This window comes from Canis aureus, chromosome 12 (assembly GCF_053574225.1).
Source record: "Canis aureus isolate CA01 chromosome 12, VMU_Caureus_v.1.0, whole genome shotgun sequence".
NCBI classification, from domain to species: domain Eukaryota; kingdom Metazoa; phylum Chordata; class Mammalia; order Carnivora; family Canidae; genus Canis; species Canis aureus.
In genome coordinates, this window is record NC_135622.1 from 2,051,651 (window position 1) to 2,073,238 (window position 21,588).

Consider the following 21,588-nt stretch of genomic DNA (forward strand, 5'->3'; position numbering starts at 1 on the left):
GAATGAGATACAGAGCATGTACTTTCCTGTTGGAACCTGTAGTCGATGATTCTTTCCTGTTGATTTTTGGGGTCTGTAATTGGCAATTCTTCCTGTAATTAATGTAGGGCTACCCCTTTTAGCCTTCCAAGAATTCTAGACTCCCAAGGCCACTTTAGTGAGGTTTCTTTTTATTAATTTTCACGTGCTTTAGACTGAAGAAAAGCTGTGAAAGCTTTTACTCTCCATGACATCTTACCAAGGTAATAAGTCATATCTCCTGTATGATTTTTAAGGCACACCAAAAGAACAGGGCATAACACAATTACTGCTTGAATGATTCTTTTTTTTTTTTTTAAGATTTTATTTATTCAGAGAGAGGCAGAGACACAGGCAGAGGGAGAAGCAGGCTCCATGCAGAGAGCCTGATGTGGGACTCGATCCAGGGTCTCCAGAATCATGCCCTGGGCTGCAGGCGGCGCTAAACCACTGCGCCACCCGGGCTGCCCTGCTTGAATGATTCTGACCTCCATGCTCTAGCCTAAGTGAAGAAAGGAGAAGGATATTGGTTTATATACCTTCTGAGTGTCCGTTTCCTAATTTGGAAATTACACGGTCTTCCCAGGTGCCCACTGCATCCTTTGCTCTTCACCAGTCATTTGTTCCATCATGGGCCACCGCTCACTTAACTGCAGATCAATGCCCCGAACTCCTGGACACAGTTCTCTTGTAGGATGTTATGCCCTGTGATGGATACAGCATAAGAGTAAATGTGAGGCAGGGCATACTCCTGTTTGCAGTTTCATCCCTTACCCTCCACATCTCTACCACACAAGGTAGTGTGGTCTATTAGGCTAAATGCATGGTAGAAGTAACTTAAGGAAGTCACAGTGTAGACAGAGGGAAAAAAACTTTAAGCTGAATGCAAAATCTGCTGTAATTGCCCAACTCACAGTGCATTTGATAGGCATGAGCTCTATTTAAACTGTCTTCCTGGAAATCCCATCAAGACTTTCACTTAATATCATTAATTAGAATTAGGCTCCAGGGTGCCTGGGTGGCTCAGTTAGTTAAGCATCTGCCTTCAGCTTGGATCATGATCCCTGGGTCCTGGGATCAAGCCTCATGTAGGGCTCCCTGCTCAGCAAGGAATCTGCTTCTCCCTCTCTTTCTCTCCCTCTCCCTACTTGTGTGTGCTCTTTCTTAAATAAATAAATAAAATCTTAAAAAAAAAGAAAAAGAAACTTAGACACCTGGCCACATAGACCTGCTGCTTGAAGAGTGCAGTCCATATTCTACTCTGAAATTTTTCATGCACTCTGGTTTCAGCCTAGTCAACCCACAAAAGACTGCAGAAAGGAGGCCAGCAAAATTAAGTACCCTGACCTCTCCCCCACCATAAGAGGAAGTCAGGTTGGAGAACAAAATGAGATTAGTGATACTAATTGGGCAAGTTATATATTTTTTGTACATTCCTAATTTTAGTGTATCAATGGTAGTTCAGCTAAATAATCTATATTTTTTTAAGATTTATTTACTTGAGAGACAGAGTTGGAACTGGCAGAGGGAAAGGGAGAGAGAGAATTTCAAGCAGACTCCTTGCTGAGTGTGGAGCCTGCCTTGGAGCTCAATGTGGGGCTTGATCCCCAACATGGGGCTCCATCCCACAATCCCAAGATCATGACCCAAGCTGAAATCAGGAGTTGGACACTTTACTGAGCTACCTGGGTACCCCTAACTAAACTTTACAATCATCCCAGCAAAAGGAACAAAATATTACACCTTTGCCAGGAGATTGCCTTGTAGGCAACCCAATCTATAATCTTTCTATGCTACTTTCAAGTCTGAGAGTCCCGCCATTTCCCGACCTCTGCTGTTTGGTTGTCCCCCTATCTTTGGCAAGTTCTAGTCATTATCCATGGAGTTGGTCTTATCCCAGGAACTGTCCCAGCAGTTCGTTCTTCAAGTCTGTTATTTAGTCAAAACAACACAAATGCTTTAGACAAGTCCCACAGACTGACCAGACATGGCTCTCAGGTGGGCATGTGAGCCCTACAGAATAGTCCAGGGGGGCACATGAAATCTCCAGTTGTGATCCCTGTTTGCCTCTTCACTGCTGTGAGTAGCAAATATGCCTCTTTATTCTTTTTTTTTCTTTTTTTTTTTGCCTCTTTATTCTTAAAATTGTCTAGCCAGTGACTATTAGAACACATGCATGTACATCTTTCAGGGGCCACTGTTAAATCACAGAGACAACATAAAATCTAAAACCCTTAAACTGCCTATAAAGCAAATTCTTCTGAAAGATATATCTGATCTGCCTATGTTGCTATTTTTATGGCCCTTAAATGATTTTTCATGTCTTTAGGAGGGGTATGCAATTCACATTTTTCCCCAGTCTCTACTCTTCCTTATTATTCACATGCAGCTGCATCACTCATTTTATATACTGGCCTGACCTTGGAAAATGTTTGAGTTCCCTGCATCTAAACCCACAAGGAGATATACATTTTCCTAATTACCCTATAATATGTAAACAGCTCTCCTCTCTCTCCCTTCTGCTTTTAACCCTTGGCCTTTGGATCTTCAAGTTATCATAGGCCACTCCCTTAGCCATTCCCAAACCACATGAAGTTTTTGAACTTCAAAAGGATCTTATTTTTGAACTTTAAGGATCTAGGTAACTCCTTTTAAAAAAAGGATTTATTTATTTATTTATTTATTTATTTATTTATTTGAGGGGAGGGGGGTACAGAGCCAGAGAATCTTTCAAGCAGACTCCCTGCTGAGCGAGGAGCCAGACTCAGGTGTCCATCCCACAACCCACAAGACCATGACCTGAGCAGTAACCAAGAGTCAGGTGCCCAAACAGCTGAGTCACCCAGGTGCCCCAAATCTAGGTAAGTTCTTAGCAAGACTTCTCCTCTTCCCCAGCCTTTGAACAACTGGATAGAGGAGCTTTGATTAGTGACTCCTTGATTAAGGTGGCTTTGATTCTTCAGGCCACCTTAATAGTGGCTATTTTCCAAGTTCTTCCTTACCATTCTCATTGATAGTGCTTGGAATACTGATAACTGGGCAATAATAATTCCTTCAGGATTTAGTTTAATTCTTTTCATTTCCTCCTGTTGTGCCACCAACATTTTCATGTGTAAAAAAACAAATATGTACTGAGCTCCTGCTGTGATTCAGGCACACTTGTGCTGGGAATAGAGCAATGAACAAAACAAAACTCCCCATCCTCATGAAGCTTACATTCTAGTAAATGAAACAAGACTTCTGGAAAGATGGCAGAGTAGGAGTATCCTAAGCCCACCTGTCCCATGGACACATCTAGAAAACAGCCACATCAGAAATCCATAAAACAACCAGAAGACTGGCGGAACAGACTTCTCATAGTTAATCATAGAGATGTAGCCACATCTAGTAAAATAAATAATTTCAGTAACCACAATAGAATCCCTATTGTTAATGTCTGTAATGCTGAAGATTTAATATACTCAGGCTTTAATTTGGAATTATCTCATTCATGTAATCAGGAGATTTTATCTCAACTGAAGTAAAGTAATTGCATGTTGTTAAATACCAAATTAGTAATAAAATGGTCAAATGTAACTGATCTGTGACTAGTTAGCTCAATAGGTAGGGAAAGGTATGATGACATCAAGGTCTTTAACTCTTGGGCTTATTCTATGCACAAACTAGTTAATATCTTTCAGTGTTTTTGCTACTTTGCTAACCTGGCCAGTCCTCCTCCAGAGGCATGCAGTTGGAAACAAGAGAAATCAGGGGATGATAGATTAGGTGTCTTTTAGCACTGTTAGAAAAACAATTTAACATTCACATCCTGATGATGGTGTTTTAAGAGGCCTGCTGGACAATAGTGTCATTGTGATCAAACGTGGCCCAGAGCAGTCTTCAAGCTGAAAGCTCTCCAGCTTCCTCCTGTCTCCACCAGCCAGGAGAATCATGAGGGAGTTTTTTTCCTTGGATAAGATCCTTGGGATGGAATTGCAGTCCTTTGATTTCTGACTGCTTCCATGGTATAGTCTTCAGTCTTCAGGAGAGTTTCTGAATTAGACTGTTAATGCTGGCCACTTAAGAGCATAACAAATATGAGGAGGGTGTTTTGACAACTTAAGCTGACACATTCTTGTATTCAGACACATCTGGAGGACCTGGCTGCCAGGGTTTCATATATGTGAAGAATTAAGAAAGAGCTTATTCTAATGGGAGAGGGGACCACAAGACAGGGTAGACCACAAGAGAGGAGTGTTTCTGGGCACAGACCAAATTTATGTTTGAGTCCTAGGGAAAGGAAGTTAAAATAAATGGCCCTAAAACCCAAAAGAGTAGTTTCCATAAAATCTCTAAGTCATCAGGACCTTAAAACAGCTCTCTGGTGGCTGTGTCACTGTGTGGAGAAAAAATGGGGTGAAGAGTGTTTTTTCCAGGCAGAATTTTTTTTAAAGATTTATTTATTCATAAGACACACATACACAGAGGCAGAGACATAGGCAGAGGGAGAAGCAGGCTCCCTGCAGGGAGCCTGATGTGGGACTCCATCATGAATTCTGGGATCTGGGATCATGCCCTGAGCTGAAGGCAGACGCTCAACCACTAGGCCACCCAAGTGTCCCCCAGGTAGAATTTCTATTGCGAGTATAAGAGACTGAAATGGTCAACATTAGGAAACCCAAAGAAACAGAGACAGCATCACCCTTCAGTGATCTTCAGTACTTCAGGTGCTTTTGGCTGTTAGCACCAGTGTGTGTATACAGTTTGGCTTAAGGATGACAGGAGATTGCACTGAAGTGAAGTGGAAAGGAAAAAGTGCTTGTAGCAGTGGTTAAATGTAGTGGTTAAGACTGTGGTTCTGGGGCATCTGGGTGGCTCAGTTGGTTGGGTGTCTGCCTTCAGCTCAGGTCATGATCCTGAAGTCCTGGGATCAAACCCTGAGTTGGGTTCCCTGCTCAGTGGAGAGTCTGCTTCTCCCTCCCTCTCCCTCTGCTCCTCCCTCCATTCCTGCTCTCACTCTCTCTCAAATAAATAAATAAAATCTTTTTTTAAAAAGCCTGTGGTTCCACAGATTTGTCACTGCCAGAGAAGGAAGTTCTAGATGTATGGAAAGAAAGAAAGCTAGGATGAATCCCACAGTGCTGGACTGGAATTGGAAAAATCAGTATGAGCACATTGTTTCTAAGTTTGTAAGTGTTCAGTGGGGAGGTTGTGTTCTGAGGGGACATCAATGACACACTAGTGCAAATTGGCACACCTAGAGCCCAAGTCTTTCTAAATACTATTCTCCACTAAAGGAACCAGAGCTTAGAAAAGTGGCTGATGTCAAGGCTGCTACTAGTGAAATACTAGGAAAACCTGGACTATTATGTGATAAAGTTAGGAAGCTCAAAGAACTTTAGGGCTATGTCAAAAGGACAGTTTGAAGGGACTCCCACTAGCTATATCAGGGACAATCTCAGTATCATAATAAGTAGTGTCATTAATAGATTATAACCCACTGAATAAAATAGGAGTCTGTGAATCCCTACTGGTATACATAAAAAGCCAACCAAATTATGGAGAAAGGTACAGTAGAATACCACCTGAAAAGTATAAAAGGAATGAAAGAATTATGAAGTCACCATTTGGCAATCATCATAGTAATAATTGAGTCAGGCAAGAATCATCAATGCATGCTAAAACTAGTGGATAAAGTTTGATGAGGGACAGGATATGTACATAGTGTCAGCATATCTCCTCACAAGGTACGTGTTAATGATGAAGGGAAAAGCAGTAATTTGAAAGCAGAAAAAACTTAACCAAGTCATTAAAGGTAACTCCAACAGTAATGAAACAAATCAACCACTATTATATACTGAGAAGATCACAACGTCACTTCTGTGGAATTTCTGCTAAGAATGCATAACCTGAATCTAATCATGAGGAAATATCAGACAACCCAAGTTGAGAAACACTCTACAAACAGCTTGCCTATATAACTTTTCAAATATGTCAAGGTCGTGAAAAACAAAGTAGGGAAAATCTAGTCTAGATTAAAGGAGACTGAAGATACTCAACAACTGATTATTGATCTTGACAACAATGTATGATCTGGAATTTTCTTTGACTCTAATGGACATTACCAAGACAATTGAGCAAAGTTTGAGCGAGGTCTATAGATTAGATAGTTCTACTGAACCAATATTGACTTCTTAATTTGCATAATTATGCTGGGGTTCTGCCAGAGAATGTCCTTGTTTTTGGAAATACACACTGAAGTGCTTAGGGGGAAAAAGGCATCATGTCTAAAACTTAAACAGAAAAAAAGCTTAGAAAAAATTATAAATAGATGCGAAGAGTACACAAGCATGCAAAAGATTGTCCTAGGTTGCTAGGAGAAAGAATTGAAATTAACAAGCGTTTTTTATATGACTAATCAGAAATTCTGAGAATATACCTCAAAGCCCTTTTTATTTGATGCCTGTTGCCAATTTATGATGTAAGATAAGATAGCAGCCCACATGGCAGAAAGTCTTAAACACCAGTGAGTCATTCTCTGAGACACCTATAGAACACTCTTTTAACTCAATTTAACTCACCTCAACTTCAGTAACATAATCTCCTCTACCAAAAATTATTTCTTTAATATTCAGATTAAGTTACTGCAGTCATGAATTCTGTGCAACGCTCCTGCTTGAGCAATAGAATAATCCATTTACGGATGAACAGGCTTAATCCAAACAAATTCCAAACACTTATCTTAATATAGAGACAAAATATTTTGGACCTAAAAGTCAAAGCTGATTTTAAAACAGCACAGATAACAGATTGAACCAGCACCAACCTCTCTTTATTATTTGTTTGCTCTCTTTGCTTTATTATTTCTGTATTACTTGTGGACAGGAAGCAGCCATATTGAAATACAAATTTTACTTGTTTCTTAAAAAAAAAAAAAAGAAAAACAAATAGATGGTTTATTCCAAGAATGTACAGGAACTTATATTCTAAACGTCCACAAATACATATTCCAGAGAGTCTTATCACCTCAGAACCCTACTACAGCTTCTCTTTAATCTTTTTAAACATCCTGTTACATAAATTGCAGCTGCATCTATAGCAGGAAAAATAATAAGATAATAATTGCTCAAACATCAAAAGCACTTGGGTGGGTCTTACATAGACCTTTAGTCTTCTCTCCCACCAACACCACGTTCTTAATTTTTTTTTTTACCCACCCACATTAATGTATTTTCTGTTTGTTGTTTCCTTTCCGCAAAGTAATTACTATGAAATTTTGCCAGGTCAGAAACTGTTCCCAGGAAGAGACCCTGAGTATTAAGAAAACAGACAAATAGTACCTAAAGATAAGATGTAACTCTTTCCAGGCCTGCCCCTCCCTTTGATTTCTTTCTCCATTTGAATATGATTAATTGGTGGAATTGCACGTCCTCAGTGTTCTATGAGGAAGAGTTCCCCTGCCTGACCTATGCTAGGAATTTCCTATGCACTTTAATAGGAACTTTCACCCACTATTGTGTAAGAACCATGCAAACTGTCTTATGAGGGCTGTGAATCTAATATGTGTATTCCTCCAGCAAGTATTTCTTGATCATATGTTAAGAGTTAGCAAGAGTTTATAAGTCATCTAGCTTGATCTGTCTTCCAAAGCTGGCATTTCTTCCATAACTTTTCTGGCAAATGGTCACCAGCCAAGACTTGGTTATTTATTGTAACAAGGAGCTCCCCATGGTGTTGGGCAGCCTATTTCATTGCTGGACAGCTCTCATCATAACTCTTACTGCTTGCTGTGGTTCTTTGTGACTTCAACAGAATATGTTTACCCTCCTCCATATGACAACCCTTCATATGTCAGATAGCTGCTAATTTGTCCTAAGTAAAAAAATAAAAAATAAATAAAAAATAATTTGTCCTAAGTATCATCACTCGTAATGATTTTTTCAGATCACATTGAGTAATGGATAAACATCCAAAAGTTAATAGTAGTTAACTCAGGAAGGTAATATTGTGGTTATGTTAAAAATGTCGTGCTTATACGTAAATTCTAATTTTCACAGTAAATATTTACTTTAACAACTAATAATGTTAATTTTTTTAAGATTTTATTTTTATTTATTCATAAGAGACACACACAGAGAGAGAGGCAGAGACACAGGCAGAGGGAGAAACAGGCCCCATGCAGGGAGCCCGATGTGGGACTCGATCCCAGGTCTCCAGGATCATGCCCTGGGCTGAAGGTGGCACTAAACCACTGAGCCACTGGGGCTGCCCAATGTTAATTATTTTTATTGGGTTTATTCTAGATGCCAGTCCTGGAATGCATATATAATTGTCCTACAATAACCCTGAGAGATAGGAACCATAACTGTCCCCACTGTACAGATTAAGAAAATAAAGCATAGAGGAATTAAGTAATTTGCCGTGGTCACAATGTTAAGTGACTGAAAAGAAATTGGAACCCAGGTTTGCCTAATTCTTGACCATTCATGTTATAACAAGAACAATTTTGTTGAGGGCAGGAGAGATATTTGTTTTTAGCATGGTGTCCAGAAATTGATACAATATGCTAGGTTTGATCTGAACAGCATAAAGTACACTGTATTACATCCTTTGATTTGGACACCGTATAATCTATTACTGTCACTAAGACTTCATTTGATTTTTCATCTATTATATGACTCCTATAAAGCTTTCAAAAAATCCTTTGGCTCTTACTTACTTTTCACCTTGACTCCCTCTTTGCAACTCCTCCTTTGTCATGCCAACAGCTCTTACCCCTCCATAGCCATTTTATCAACCTACTTAACAATCTTCTCTGTGCTCCTATAATCACATATAGACACATACAAATGTACACATCTTCAATAGACTTTTTTTTTTTTGTAATTTACAAAGCAACTATATTTTTGCCTCTCACTTTCACTTAAAACAATTTCTTGTATAAAATCCCTCTAAATCATGGGGATCCCTGCGTGGCTCAGTGGTTTGGCACCTGCCTTTGGCTCAGGGCGTGATCTTGGAGTCCCGGGATTGAGTCCCATATCAGGCTCCCTGCATGGAGCCTGCTCCTCCTCTGCCTGTGTCTATGTCTCTCTCTCTCTCTCCGTATGTCTCTCATAAATAAATAAAATCTTTAAAAAAATAAAAAATAAAATCCCTCTAAATCAAATTCGTTCCTTTTAATGGATGTTCCAAAAATGTGGGTGTACTATAATTTTTGCAACTATTCCCCTATTGATGGATATGCGTGGTATTTATAGTGTGTGTGTGTGTGTGTGTGTGTGTATGTGCATGTGTATATATGTGTGTTGATGTGGAAAACATTGCTCTAATAAATATCTTGGTATGCATGTACTATGATGTTCTTACTTCAATAGCTTTATTGAAACTAATGGTTTACTTTAGTAGGATAGGTTCCCAGAACTGAGATTGGTGGGTCAAGGGGAATATGCATTTTTAAAGATTTTATTTTTAAGTAATCTCTACACCCACTGTGGAGCTCGAACTCACAACCCCAAGATCAAGAGTTGCAGGCTCTACCAACTGAGCCAGCCAGGTGCCCCAAGGGATATATGTATTTTTAAATAATAGCTGTTGCCAGATTGCTTTTCAAAAAGCCTGTAACACTTTGTTTTTTAATAGCAGCACATAAAAATACCTTTTATCCCACTTCCCTGCAATAGGTATTACAGTAGTCATTCTAATAAAACCCCTGTGAAATGAGGGATCAAAGAAAACTGCTTAAGTACAATAAAAATTATTTACTGCAAGTCAACAGCAATTATAATCCTAACTGGCAAAATATTAAAAGTCTTTCATTTAAAATCAGGACCTACACATTGAGCTTTTAATTAAATATCCCTGCCAGATCTTTTTTACTCTTAACTTTAAAACTGATGTATAATATACACATAAAAATGTGGACAAATCGTAAATGCACAGATCACTGAATTACTGCAAAATAAGCACATCCCTATAAGCCACTGCTTAGGTCAAGGAATAGACATTAGCAGCCCCTCAAAAGTCTTCTTCATGCCTCCTCCTAATCATTGCCCCCATTCCTCCTCAAGAGAACCACAGAATAGTTTTGCCTGGTTTTGAAATATGTGTGTGTCTGGTTTCTTTCCCTCAGCATTACCTTAGTGAGGTTTCCCATGTAGCAGATACCAGTCATTCACTCATTTTCATTGCTGTACAGACGTTCATTGTATGGATAATATACTTTAATTATCCATTCTGCCTCTGATGCACTTTCAAGTCCTTTTGAATCTGAAACCTGTCATCCAGTATATTAACCACCAATACAGAAATTTGGATGATCATACTATTTATTGTAAAGATTTAACTTATTTATTTGAATGAAATGGAAAGAGTGAGAGCAGGGGCAAGCAGAGAGAGAGGAAGAAGCAGACTCCCTGCTGAGCAGGGAGCCCGATGTGGAGCTCAGCTCCATCCCAGGACCCCAAGATCTCATATGACCTGAGCTGAAGACAGATGTTGAACTGACTGAGCCACCCAGGCACCTCAGTGATCACACCAATATGGTCTATGCAAATCATTGACATTTAACCATTTGACAGGACCAGGCTGATTTGTGTCAGACAACTAGAGATCTCCCTTCAGGTTAACCTTAATACCCTAATAAATAATATTTCGGCAAGTTGTTCAATTAGCTAACATGATAGCTATCTATAGTGTCATTTAGTGTACATTTCTGCACCTTGTCTGAATTCAATTTAACAAAATTTATCAAAGGTATACTATGTTCTAGATACTGACTGGGGATGAAGCAGTGAACCAAAGAGATCAGATCCACACCCTCATGGAATTTGCATTCTGGTTGATGAGACAAATGTAAACAAAAATAAAATAATTTAGATAATTTTAGTTACATGCATGAGGAAAGTGAAACAGGGCAACACAATAGGGAGTGTGAGAAGGGAGGCAGACAATTTTAGAAGGAGCTAGATGCATGAAGACTGGGGATAATAACAGCCAGACAAGGAGAACAGCAAGTACAAAGGCCCTGAGGAAGCTTCAAGAAACAGGAAGGCCAATGTCCCTAGAGCCAATTGTGAACAGAAGCAAGTGGAGGAAAGGTAGACAGGAGCCAGATCATTTAGAGTTTTGAAGTCCTAAAGGTCTAAATCAATGATGAGATGGATAAGAAGTTACAACACCCAGAGATCCCTTTAAGGAGGTGCTTGATGCCCAGAAATGAAGAGTGTGGTCAGCAGACAGCTTGGAGTGGGCAGCTTTTTCAGGGCCTTAGCTGCAAACAGGCTTGCTGCCTGAGGACATACCTTGCCTGGAGCAAACCACATCTGTGACTGAGTTAGTGAGGATATAATATAAATGCTACTTATCTTGACCTGGCACCAGACACAGCTGACCAGTCCTCATCCCAGAGCTCCCCGATGGGTTGGCCCAAGCTTTACTGGGCCTGCGTCACTATGTGCTTTCTTCCTCTGCCCAGTCCTACTTCCTCCCCTTTACCTTCAGAGGTATAAAACCCTGATAAACATCTTGGATCCCAAACTTGGTCTCCACATTTGTGGAGAACCCAACCTGGTCACAAATGGGAAGCCACTGAAGGACTTTAAGAATTCAAATGGTATGATTTAGTTTTGTTTAGATGGTGGCCTTATCTAGTGGGGAGCAGAAGGAATGGAAGAAGTGGATGGATTTGGCACCAAACTTGGTTATAAAACTGATAATGTGGTTCTTCCCAAGCGCTTTGATTAAATGTCTTCCTGGAAATAAATTTAGTGTGTCTTTGTATGTCTTTAACCTACCTGTCCAGTCTCATTTCAAGAAAGGAAATAGCCATGGGGTACCTGGCTGGCTCAATTGAAAGAGCATGTGATTCTTGATGTTGGAGTTGTGAGTTTGAGGCCCACATCTAGGGTAAAGATTATTTAAATAAATAAAAACTTAAAAAAAAAAAAAGAAAAGAACTAGTCTGTGTGGTATGGCCTAGTTATCTGAATTGTCTCACTCTTACACTCACCTCCTGTTTACTGTTCCAACCATGTCAGCTTTTTCTCCATTCTTCTAGCGTGCCAAGATTATGGCTGCCTCATGCATTTTTCACATATAGTTTTTAGATTGTCTCTGTGGCACTCCCCACACTTTGCCCATCTACATCCTATTCATCCTTCAGAGCTCTGATTACATGCTGTTGCTTCACAGAGGATTTTTCTAGTATGGCCCCCTCCTGCAATGAGGCCAGTTCCTCTAATTATGCACTCACACAAATCCCTATGTGTTCTTTCATAGCACTTATCGCAAGTTGTAATTATGCTATAATTTTTGTTATTATTTGTCTTCTTCAGTAGAGTTCCACAAGGGCAGGAACATACCTGTTTTGTTTTCTGCTTCATCCTGAGTGCCTCTCACAGTAACTAGGTTCAAGTAGGTGCACAATAAATATTTGTTCATTGGATGAACTTGCCCTTAGTGGATCCATGTTGGCACCTAGAGTCAATTCCCTTAAGTGTTTTTTTTATTAATTGATTGATTGATGTGAGAAAGAGAGAGCATGAGAGGGGGGTGGGAGGGTAGAAGGAGAGGGAAATAGAATCTCAAGGAGCCTCCATGCTGAGAATCTCAAGGAGCCTCCATGCTGAGCATCTAACCTGAGCTGAAACTGGGAGTTGGATGCTTGGCCGACTGACTGTGCCCACCTAGGCACCCCAATTCCTTTAAGTGCTCTTAAAACATCTTTTAATAATTCATACTGAAATCTCCCAGGGATCACCAGAGATTTTCAGACTATGGTTTTTAGGATCTCATTTTTTCTATACACACAGAAACACTTTTTTGAGTAAAGTTTAGATATTATATGGAGATAATTTTAAAGTAGTACCAAATATTTGTTTATTTACTTATTTTTAAGATATTATTTATTTATTTGAGAGAGAAAGCAAGCACGAGTGGGAGGGCAGAGGAAGAGGGTGAGGGAGAAGCAGGCTCCCTGTTCGGCAGGGCTCGGGGCTCAATCCCAGGACCCTGGGACCATGATCTGAGCTGAAGGCAGTCACTCAACTGACTGAGCCATCCACGTGCCTCATACCAAATATTTATAATGAAAAAAAAAAAAAAAACCCTGGTCTATTTCCCAGTCATACTTTCTAGATAGAAAATTACTTTAAGCAGGTTTGACCCAATCTCCTATCTTTAAAAGCAATCCTTTTTCACACTTGAAAATCAGTACATCTCGCCTTCTGACACTTCTCCCACTGTCAAAATAATTTTTATATTTTCATTTGTGGTTTGTCATCACACTGGCAATTCACCATCTTTCAGTATTTGGGACTTCTAGTCTTGTTTTGTGAAAACCAGCAGAATATCTCATTTTATCTCACCTCAGTGGAACTTCAAGTTTCTTATCTATGTTTGTTCTTCCCCTTCCAGCATGAAAATTATCTTTCTTTTTTTCAATGAGATATAATTCACATGCCATAAAATTCACCTTTTAAAAAAAGTATCTTTCTTAAAAGAAGTTGAATAGAAAAGCAGGTCTTAGCTGGTTTATCAGCAGACCTGCTACTGCTTTCTGGAAGCAATATTCCCTGCCCCTGTGGCCTTAAAGGTTGGCCACAGGTGGTTCTAAAGCCAAGGCAAGGAGGGAGGGCAAAAGCAAAAGTAGAATTTGATGCAGATTCATGTTTTATATAGTTTGGAGCATTCTAGTGATATGCTGAGTAAGTTACTTCTCTGACATTAATAGGAATTTCTTCCTCAAGGGGTTACTATGAGGAACAAATGAGATGATGTTTGTAAAATATCTAAGTATTCAGGGGTGCCTGGGTGGCGTAGTTGGTTAAGCATCTGATTTTGGCTCAGGTCGTGGTCCCAGGGTCTTGGGATTGAGTCCCATATTGGGCTCCCTACTCTGCTATTCTCCTCCCTCTGCCCCTCCCCTGCACTTGTGTGTTCTCTCTCCCTCTGCTCTCTCTCTCAAATAAATAAATCTTTAAGAAATATATCCAAGTGTTCAGTAAATATCAGCTAAAATCAAAATTAACAGTTAAGGATCTGGTGGCAAGTTGCAGGCAGGTGCCAAGGTACCTTGCCATACCTGCCTCATGGTCCAGCATCTAATCCCCATGGCACCAGTGGAGGAACTGTAAGTCCCCTGCGAGCCCCCACTTTACAGACAATGTCAGTAACCTTGAGAGGCCAGGGAGCTCCTCAGAGCTTGGAGATGTGTAATTCCTGATCCCGCCTTTGATCCCTTTTTTCCAGATTCATGTGCTCCCAGCTGCCCAATCAGGTCCTGAAGAACATCAGCATCATTGACAGCCCTGGAATCCTGTCTGGGGAGAAGCACCACATCAGCCGAGGTCAGTGTCCACCCCAGGCCCATCCCTACTCCGGGGCTGCTGAGGCTCACTGTCAGGCAGCAGAGGATTTCTGTCTCTAGAGGATTCTGTCCACCTCCAGGATGCCTTCAGCATCCCTGGACAGCCTGGGGGTCCGAGAAACAATTGGGAGGCATAGATAGCATCAGAGGTTCTGCATTTATATGGTAAATGCATGTTTATATAGTCCCAATTTAAGAGCCTCTTGTGCTCTAGGCATTGTTATCTTTTGGGATCATTTGTAGTAACCTACATACATGTTAAAATATACAATCATATTCCAAATCAAATATCATAATTCACTATAAAAATGTTGAATTTTGTGTAATTTTTCTTTTGAAATTATTAAGCTACAAGCAAGTAATGTTTAATGTGTGTTTGGTTATCATTTCCCAAAAATTATCATACAATTTTGTGAATTTTGTATAAAATGAAATTAAATGTCACTTTCAAATACTTTTTTTTCTTCTTCTTTTGTTAACACAGTGTTACATTAGTTTCAGGTGCACAATATAATAATTCAGCACTTCCATGCAATACCCGGTGCTCACCACAAGTGCACTCCTTCATCCCCATCATCTATTTCACCTGTCCCCCACCCATGTCCACTTCAGTAACCATCAGTTTGTTCTCTATAGTTAAGAGTCTGTTTCTTTTCTTTTCTTTTTTTTTTTAAGATTTTTAAGTAATCTCCATACCCAACATGAGGTTCAAACCTACAACCCTGAGATCAAGAATCACATGCTCCACTAACTGAGCCAGCCAGGATCCCAAGAGTCTGTTTCTTATTTTGTCTCTTTCTCTCTCTTTAACCCTCAAATATTTTTCAAATGTAATTAAACTGCTTTTGAATACTAATTACATAATTAATGAGCTTCATGTGTTACATGTGTAGACATTTAATTGTTCTATTTATTTCCAAAGAATTGATTACACACAAACATAACTTTTGTTTTAGATGTAATATTTTTTAAATTATATGGAAAACAAATCAACCAATCCAGAAAAATATAAATAAAAAAATCAAATCCTTTTTTCCTATCAGCCATTCCCTTTTTCTGGAGTCTACAAGCAATCACTGTTGAGTGTGTCTTGTATGTCCTTACAGAAAATTTGCATACATATCCCAGCATGAAATATAGTTATAAAAATACACAAATAGTATTATATATATTGTCATACATCATGCTATGTTCATTTTATAGATACTATGGGAGTGTTTTCATATGTATGGATCTGTCTCATCGTTTTCAAATGTTGCATAGCATTCCACAAGATGAACTATAATGTATTGAGCTAGATGCCCTATAAACATGACTTTTAAAAAAAGTTTATCTGTTTTAGGGTAGTGGCATTGTGGGTGACTTTTCCTGCCTTTTATGTAGATAGAACTACATACTACTAATACTAATGGTGCTATACTGTCATGTAATTAAATTTTTTAAACATTTACTAAACAAAAAAGAACGATCACTTAGAGTGTGATTTATAGTAACAAATTGAATAGGAGACTCTGGATGTCAGTCAAGACTGAGGAGGGGCATTTGAATCCACCTATTCAGGAGTACATAATGCCCCCTAATTACATTTTCAATAGAGACCAAAACCAATTTATTGAAAGTTAAGGGCTGAAGATAACGGTAAGTGCAGATAATTTGTTAGATGAGTTTGATAAAGAAGGACAGAAACAGGACAGAACCTTTAGCAGCAAAGTTGGGCAAAGACTTTGTTCTGATTTGGAAAGACACAGACAAAGCCGGTGTGAGCTCTGTGTCCTCAGGTATTTCAATTGCAAGCCTGATTAACATTTGGGAAGTTGAGAGGGCTTCTTCAACTTTCTTGTTGTTTTACTTTGAGAAAGGGGAAGACTCTTAAGGATACACAATAAACTAAGGGTTGATGGAGGGGGGTGGATGGAGGATGGCCTAAAGGGGGAGCGGGGAGTATTAAGGAAGGCACTTGTTTTTCTGTTTTGTTTTTTTTTTAAGGAAGGCACTTGTGATGAGCACTGGGTATTATATGTAAGTGATGAGTCACTAAATTCTACTCCCAAAACTAATATTACACTCTATGTCAACTAACTAGAATTTAAATAAAAAATTGAAACAAAAAAAAGGGAAGGAAAAAAAGAGGGTCTTCATAAATTATGCTCTTGAGAGGTCAGTGACAGGGCATCAGGAAGGGGAGGAAGCCATTTGATTTAGATATTCCTCACATTTCACCTGTAAGCAAAATCTAGTTTGTGTCAAATTGGCTCTTCTAGAAATTGTGGGGCTATCGGGGAAAATGTATCACATTTAAAATCCTAACATTAAATTTGCCTTAGTGAGGACCCCTCAGGGCTTCCCCAGATGGGCATTTGTTTTGAGGATGAGAATGGGGATAGCAAAATAACCAGAGAAAATAATTTTTAGGTTGATGAACAGAAAGGCCCTTAAGCAAAAGCACTAAGTTTGACCATTTCCCTTTTCCTGTGTAGTTCTGGAAGTGCTATTCCCATCTTTGCTTTGTTCCTCCCATCCAGGAGGAACACTCACTGGGGGAACTTCCTTCTCGTTTGAAGGGGAAAGTGGTACAAGGCTCATGGAGATATATTTTGGACAAGGCATCGGATCTTTTCACAATTGTCATCATACCGCGTGAACAGATATTTTTTCTAATACAATATCCAGAACCCTCTGTATTTAGGCAGAATCAAGGTCTCTGGATACCCTATGCTGGTCAGGCTCGCTGTGAGGGCAGGGAATGGAAAGTGAGTGACTTTTCACATTCTATCTTTTGTATCTTTTGAATTTTGAATTGTGAACATGTATCATTTTATTTCAAAAATTAAGCTGTTGGGGATCCCTAGGTAGCGCAGCGGTTTGGCGCCTGCCTTTGGCCCAGGGCGCGATCCTGGAGACCCGGGATCGAATCCCACATCGGGCTCCCGGTGCATGGAGCCTGCTTCTCCCTCTGCCTGTGTCTCTGCCTCTCTCTCTCTCTCTCTCTCTCTCTCTCTGTGACTATCATAAATAAATAAAAATAAAAATAAATTAAGCTGTTGATTTAAAGACTTGATTAAGGCTGAGAAGGAAAACTGAAGACTGCTCTCTCTGGTACAGATTCCTGGATTTGCCAGGTTTCATAACCTACTCATTGCTCTGATTTGTGACTTCATGGTGTCACCTTTTAGTTTAAGGACCTCTCCCTGCAAACCATGCCCGCAGCCTGGGTTATCGAATCTAAATAGGTCAATTCTTATGTGACCTCTCATTTTCTTCCACCCCACCTTTTGTTTCCCATCAGCAAACAGAACATCTTATTAAACATAGACTATCTACCTCAAGTTTGAGATCAGAATTACAGGCAGATGCCAGCCTTGCTATTTACTAGCTTTGTGACGTTCTGCAGGTCCCAGAAAATGCTCAGGGATTCAGTTTCCGCACGTGGAGCTGTGGATGGAGCGCTCAATGGATCAGGGGTCAAAGCAGATGGGTTCATCTTCTGGTTCTGCCACTTTGTTGCTGTGTGACCCTGGACATGCTGCCCAGCCTGTGAGCTTGAGTGTCTCTGAAATGGGGACAAATCTTACTTTTGGGAATAAGGGAGGTTGTAAAAAGTGAGGTAAGAGATACAAGGTTATTGGCATCTAGGATACAGGGTCTCTCGGGCTGTACTAGTGTCTTTTTTCTTCATCTTCACTTCCTTCTCTCTGTGTTGTTGTTGTTTTTAAATTTATTTTTTATTTTTAAAATCCAGATCCCAGGCCTGTTATTCAGATCCTGGCCTCTCATAGGGCTTTATAAACTGCAAAGCAGAAAGAAGAGTATCTGGTTGTTTTGACACCAGGCAGACAGACATAGGGCCCCAGGCTGTGAATTTCTCTGACCTTTCTAAACTGTGCTGAATTCCAGAGGAGAGCTCTGTTTTTCTAGGTGGAAGTTAGGTAAACTTTTTCAGGAGCACGCCCCAGGCAACAGGCTTGGGTGGGGGCTGGGGATGACCCTCCGTAAGTCCTTCCCATCATTTGCTTAGCATCAAGGAGCCAGCATATCTAACTCTGCCTAGCTGTAGCTTTCCTAAGGCCACATGCTTACACACTGAAATTCTTTGGTGTTGACTCTGTCTTCTTCTCTAGACACAGGGGAGGAGAGAAGGCTTCCCAGGTCTGATAGAGTGGTATCCCATGCTGGGCACTGGGTGAGGGATCTTGCTTACATGAATGTATACATTAACTTGTGGGACAGTGGGGCTGTCTTAATTGGACTAGCAGCCTTCAGAAAGGGGGCAGTGAGCACACATGCCAGTGGTCATCATCAGAAGGTTCTCTCGTGGGTTGCCTGGGTGGCTCAGGAGTGTAAGCATCTGACTGCACTCAGGTCATGCCCTTAGCATCCCCGAACAAGACTCACCATGGGCTCCCTGCTCAGTGGGGAGTCTGCTTCTCCCTCTGCCCCTCACCCCACTTGTGCTTTCGCTCTCTCTCAAATAAATGAATAAAATCTTTTTAAAAAATTACAAAAAAATGAAACTCCAAAAAAAAAAAAAAAAGGTTCTCTCATTTCTTATTCAGAAAATAAAGAAGTAGGTATTCGACAGAAAGAAATGGGTAGACGGAAGTATACATACATATAAACCCACTATATATGGCTTATACATACATAAATTACATTTTTATCTGTGGCACATAGTTTAAATTTTACATTAGGGATGCAAAATTTAAAAAAAGAAAGAGTTGAGATGTTATCCCAGACACTGGAAATAAGAAAATTGCAGTTAACCTACCCAACAGATACTTTACTTTGTGGGGATTTGAGAGCTCATAATATGCTTAAATCAAGTGTCACATATAAATCACAAGTGAGCTGTTTCTCAATCCATTATTTCATTCCTTCCCTAGTTGAAAAATTACACATGCAATTTACTAATCATTCTCATTGTGAAAGAGCCCCACAGTACAGAGCCAAGATCCCTGCGGCATTCACTCTGCCCGCCTCCCAGCCTCTAGCTCCCTGACCTCTCACCAGAGGGAAATAACCACAGTGATCATTCTGATGTGTATTCTGACCACTTTTAAATTAAAATTGCATTATTGCTAACTATAAGTTGTTGCCTTAAGGAAAACGAGCCTGGAAAGAGAATAAGGGGAAAATGGGATCCAGTAAGACAACAAAATATTTTAGGCAAGACGCTTTTCAAAATGCAACGGGCAGAACTGGAAGTGGAACCGTGTGTGATTTCCAGTTCAGGGCATCTGGCCACCTCCACCTTGGTAAATACTGCTGATTGACTGGCTCTGGCCGGCCTGCCAGACAGCCAAACACAGGAGACCTGACAAATCGCTAGCATCCTTCGCTCCTTTATTTTGATTCCTTATACTCATCTGTCTCCTGTCCCCTGATAACGGCTAGGAAGAAGAGTTTCTCTTACATACAGTAGCAAGGACATATTTTCTCTCCTCTTTCCTTTCTAAAGGACAATGTCAAGGACATGTCCAGGCCAGGTCAAAGAATGTTACATCAGAGATACTGCTGCTATATTTACCCCCACTTGCCTTTCAAGCAGAGCAATTTATATGATGAAAAACAGCAGAGACAGGCTGTCCCGGTATCTTCAGAGAAGAAAAACATTGAAATGTTAAAGCTGTGGATGATTTCATGTTGCAGTACATTTCTCTGGGGGCAAAATTTCTTTCCCTCTTTCTTTTCACTTTTAAAAATTCTAAGGACAGAGTTAATGAGACTTACTACTTCACCCCAGGCTTAGAGACCAACAGTTGCTATTCATGGTTTAATCCATTCCAGGCTGTCACAGTAGCCTTGAGACAAGAGAGACTAAAAGAAAGACAAGCAGAATCACCCCTGGGTTGACTTTGCTATGGAAGTTTCCATGTGGCCTCTGTCGCACTGTCACCCCCACCCCCCACCGCCTCTATACCAGTTATTTTTATTCTCCAGACCTCAGTTTCCTGCTCAGTAAAATTGGAAGGATCAATTCTGTTTTGGGACGCCTGGGTGGCTCAGTTGTTGATTGTTTGCTTTTGGCTCAGGGCATGATCCTGGAGTCCTGAGGATCGAGTCCCACATCAGGCTCCCCATGGGAACCTGCTTCTCCCATTGTCTGTGTCTCTGCCTCTCTCTGTGTATCTCTCATGAATAAAAAAAATAAAATCTTTAAAAAAAATTAATTCACTTGGAGGAGGATTTTTAGGGGAATGTATATGAAGAGAGTCTTGGGGAAGAAAGGGTTTTTCAGCTTGATTCAATTCAGCAGTCATACAAGTACTGGCAGAGGGAACCACCCACTCAGACACTGTACCTACCTTAAGGAGCTAACAATCTGATTGCTGGTAGAAAACCAAATTTACAAAGAACCTTCCATGCCCAAGTTTCAGAGGAGAGAATGCTGGGGGAATTGGGAGAGGGTTACTGGAAACTGTTATGGGAGGGATGTCATCTGAGATGGGAGGGAACAAGAGGCTATTCCTAAGAGCGACTAAAGAATAAAGGAATGGGCCATCTGGCTGGCTTGATCAGTGGAGCGTGCTACTGTTAATCTCAGGGTTGTAAGTTCGAGCCCCACGTTGAGGGTAGAGATGACTTAAAGTCTTAAAAAAAAAAAAAAAGGATGACAATGGCAATGAGGAAGGAGGAGGTGGAGGAGGAAGAGAAAAAGATGAAGAAAGGAAGGCGCGGAGAAGCCAGAGCTCAGGATGAACTCAGGGAACAATGAGTACCGCAATCCGGCACGTGACACGGAGCACGGACGATAAGTTGGGTGCACACTGGAGAGGCTACAAAGTCCGTGCTTAATTCCGTAGGTGTCACAGACAGTTTAACTGAGGAGTGACATGATTGAAGTAGCGCTTTAGGGCGATTACCCTGGCAGCTGGTGGGGGGAGGGGCAGCTTAGAGGGATAGCAGGAGTTAGTGTTCTGCGAGGTGGTGGCGCTGCACTGCCAAGTGTTCCTTGTTCCTGGACCAGTCCCCTGCCCTGAATCTCTGAGCCTTTACTACTAGAGGAAGGTCTTCCCTCGCAAGCACCTACACACATCCAACAATTAGACTTACCCAGATCTGGTTTGGGCGGATCTCTCTTTGCCAAGCTGACTCCTGGCTCTACACCAGACAGTGGGCTTCCTGCAATCTGGGGGAAGTTCTCTTCTTTACACTCCTCCATGTGCCACCAACCCTGATGCCCTCTACACTATTGCCCGCTGGCAGCCTCACTTGGGGCAAAAAGA

At 40.6% G+C, this 21,588-nt stretch overlaps 1 protein-coding gene and 1 long non-coding RNA gene across 47 annotated transcripts in view; one reads left to right on the forward strand and one right to left on the reverse strand.

The window, feature by feature from the left end:
* Positions 1–21,588, forward strand: part of LRIG2 (leucine rich repeats and immunoglobulin like domains 2) — a 154,815-nt gene that overhangs the window by 34,448 nt on the left and 98,779 nt on the right. For 44 of the 46 annotated variants that reach the window (XM_077916176.1, XM_077916181.1, XM_077916129.1 and 41 more), the window contains one exon: positions 14,248–14,345. In XM_077916176.1, coding sequence (XP_077772302.1) covers positions 14,248–14,345 — 98 coding nt within the window. Of the gene's footprint in view, positions 1–14,247; positions 14,346–17,756; positions 17,900–21,588 lie in introns of those variants that run through there. The other 2 variants (XM_077916133.1, XM_077916135.1) reach the window with 1 other exon arrangement.
* Positions 334–21,583, reverse strand: LOC144324791 (uncharacterized). The gene is made up of 3 exons (XR_013390216.1): positions 21,416–21,583; positions 14,173–14,314; positions 334–723 (listed from the first exon to the last, which is right to left on the reverse strand). It is a non-coding gene; the product is annotated as an uncharacterized LOC144324791 (long non-coding RNA).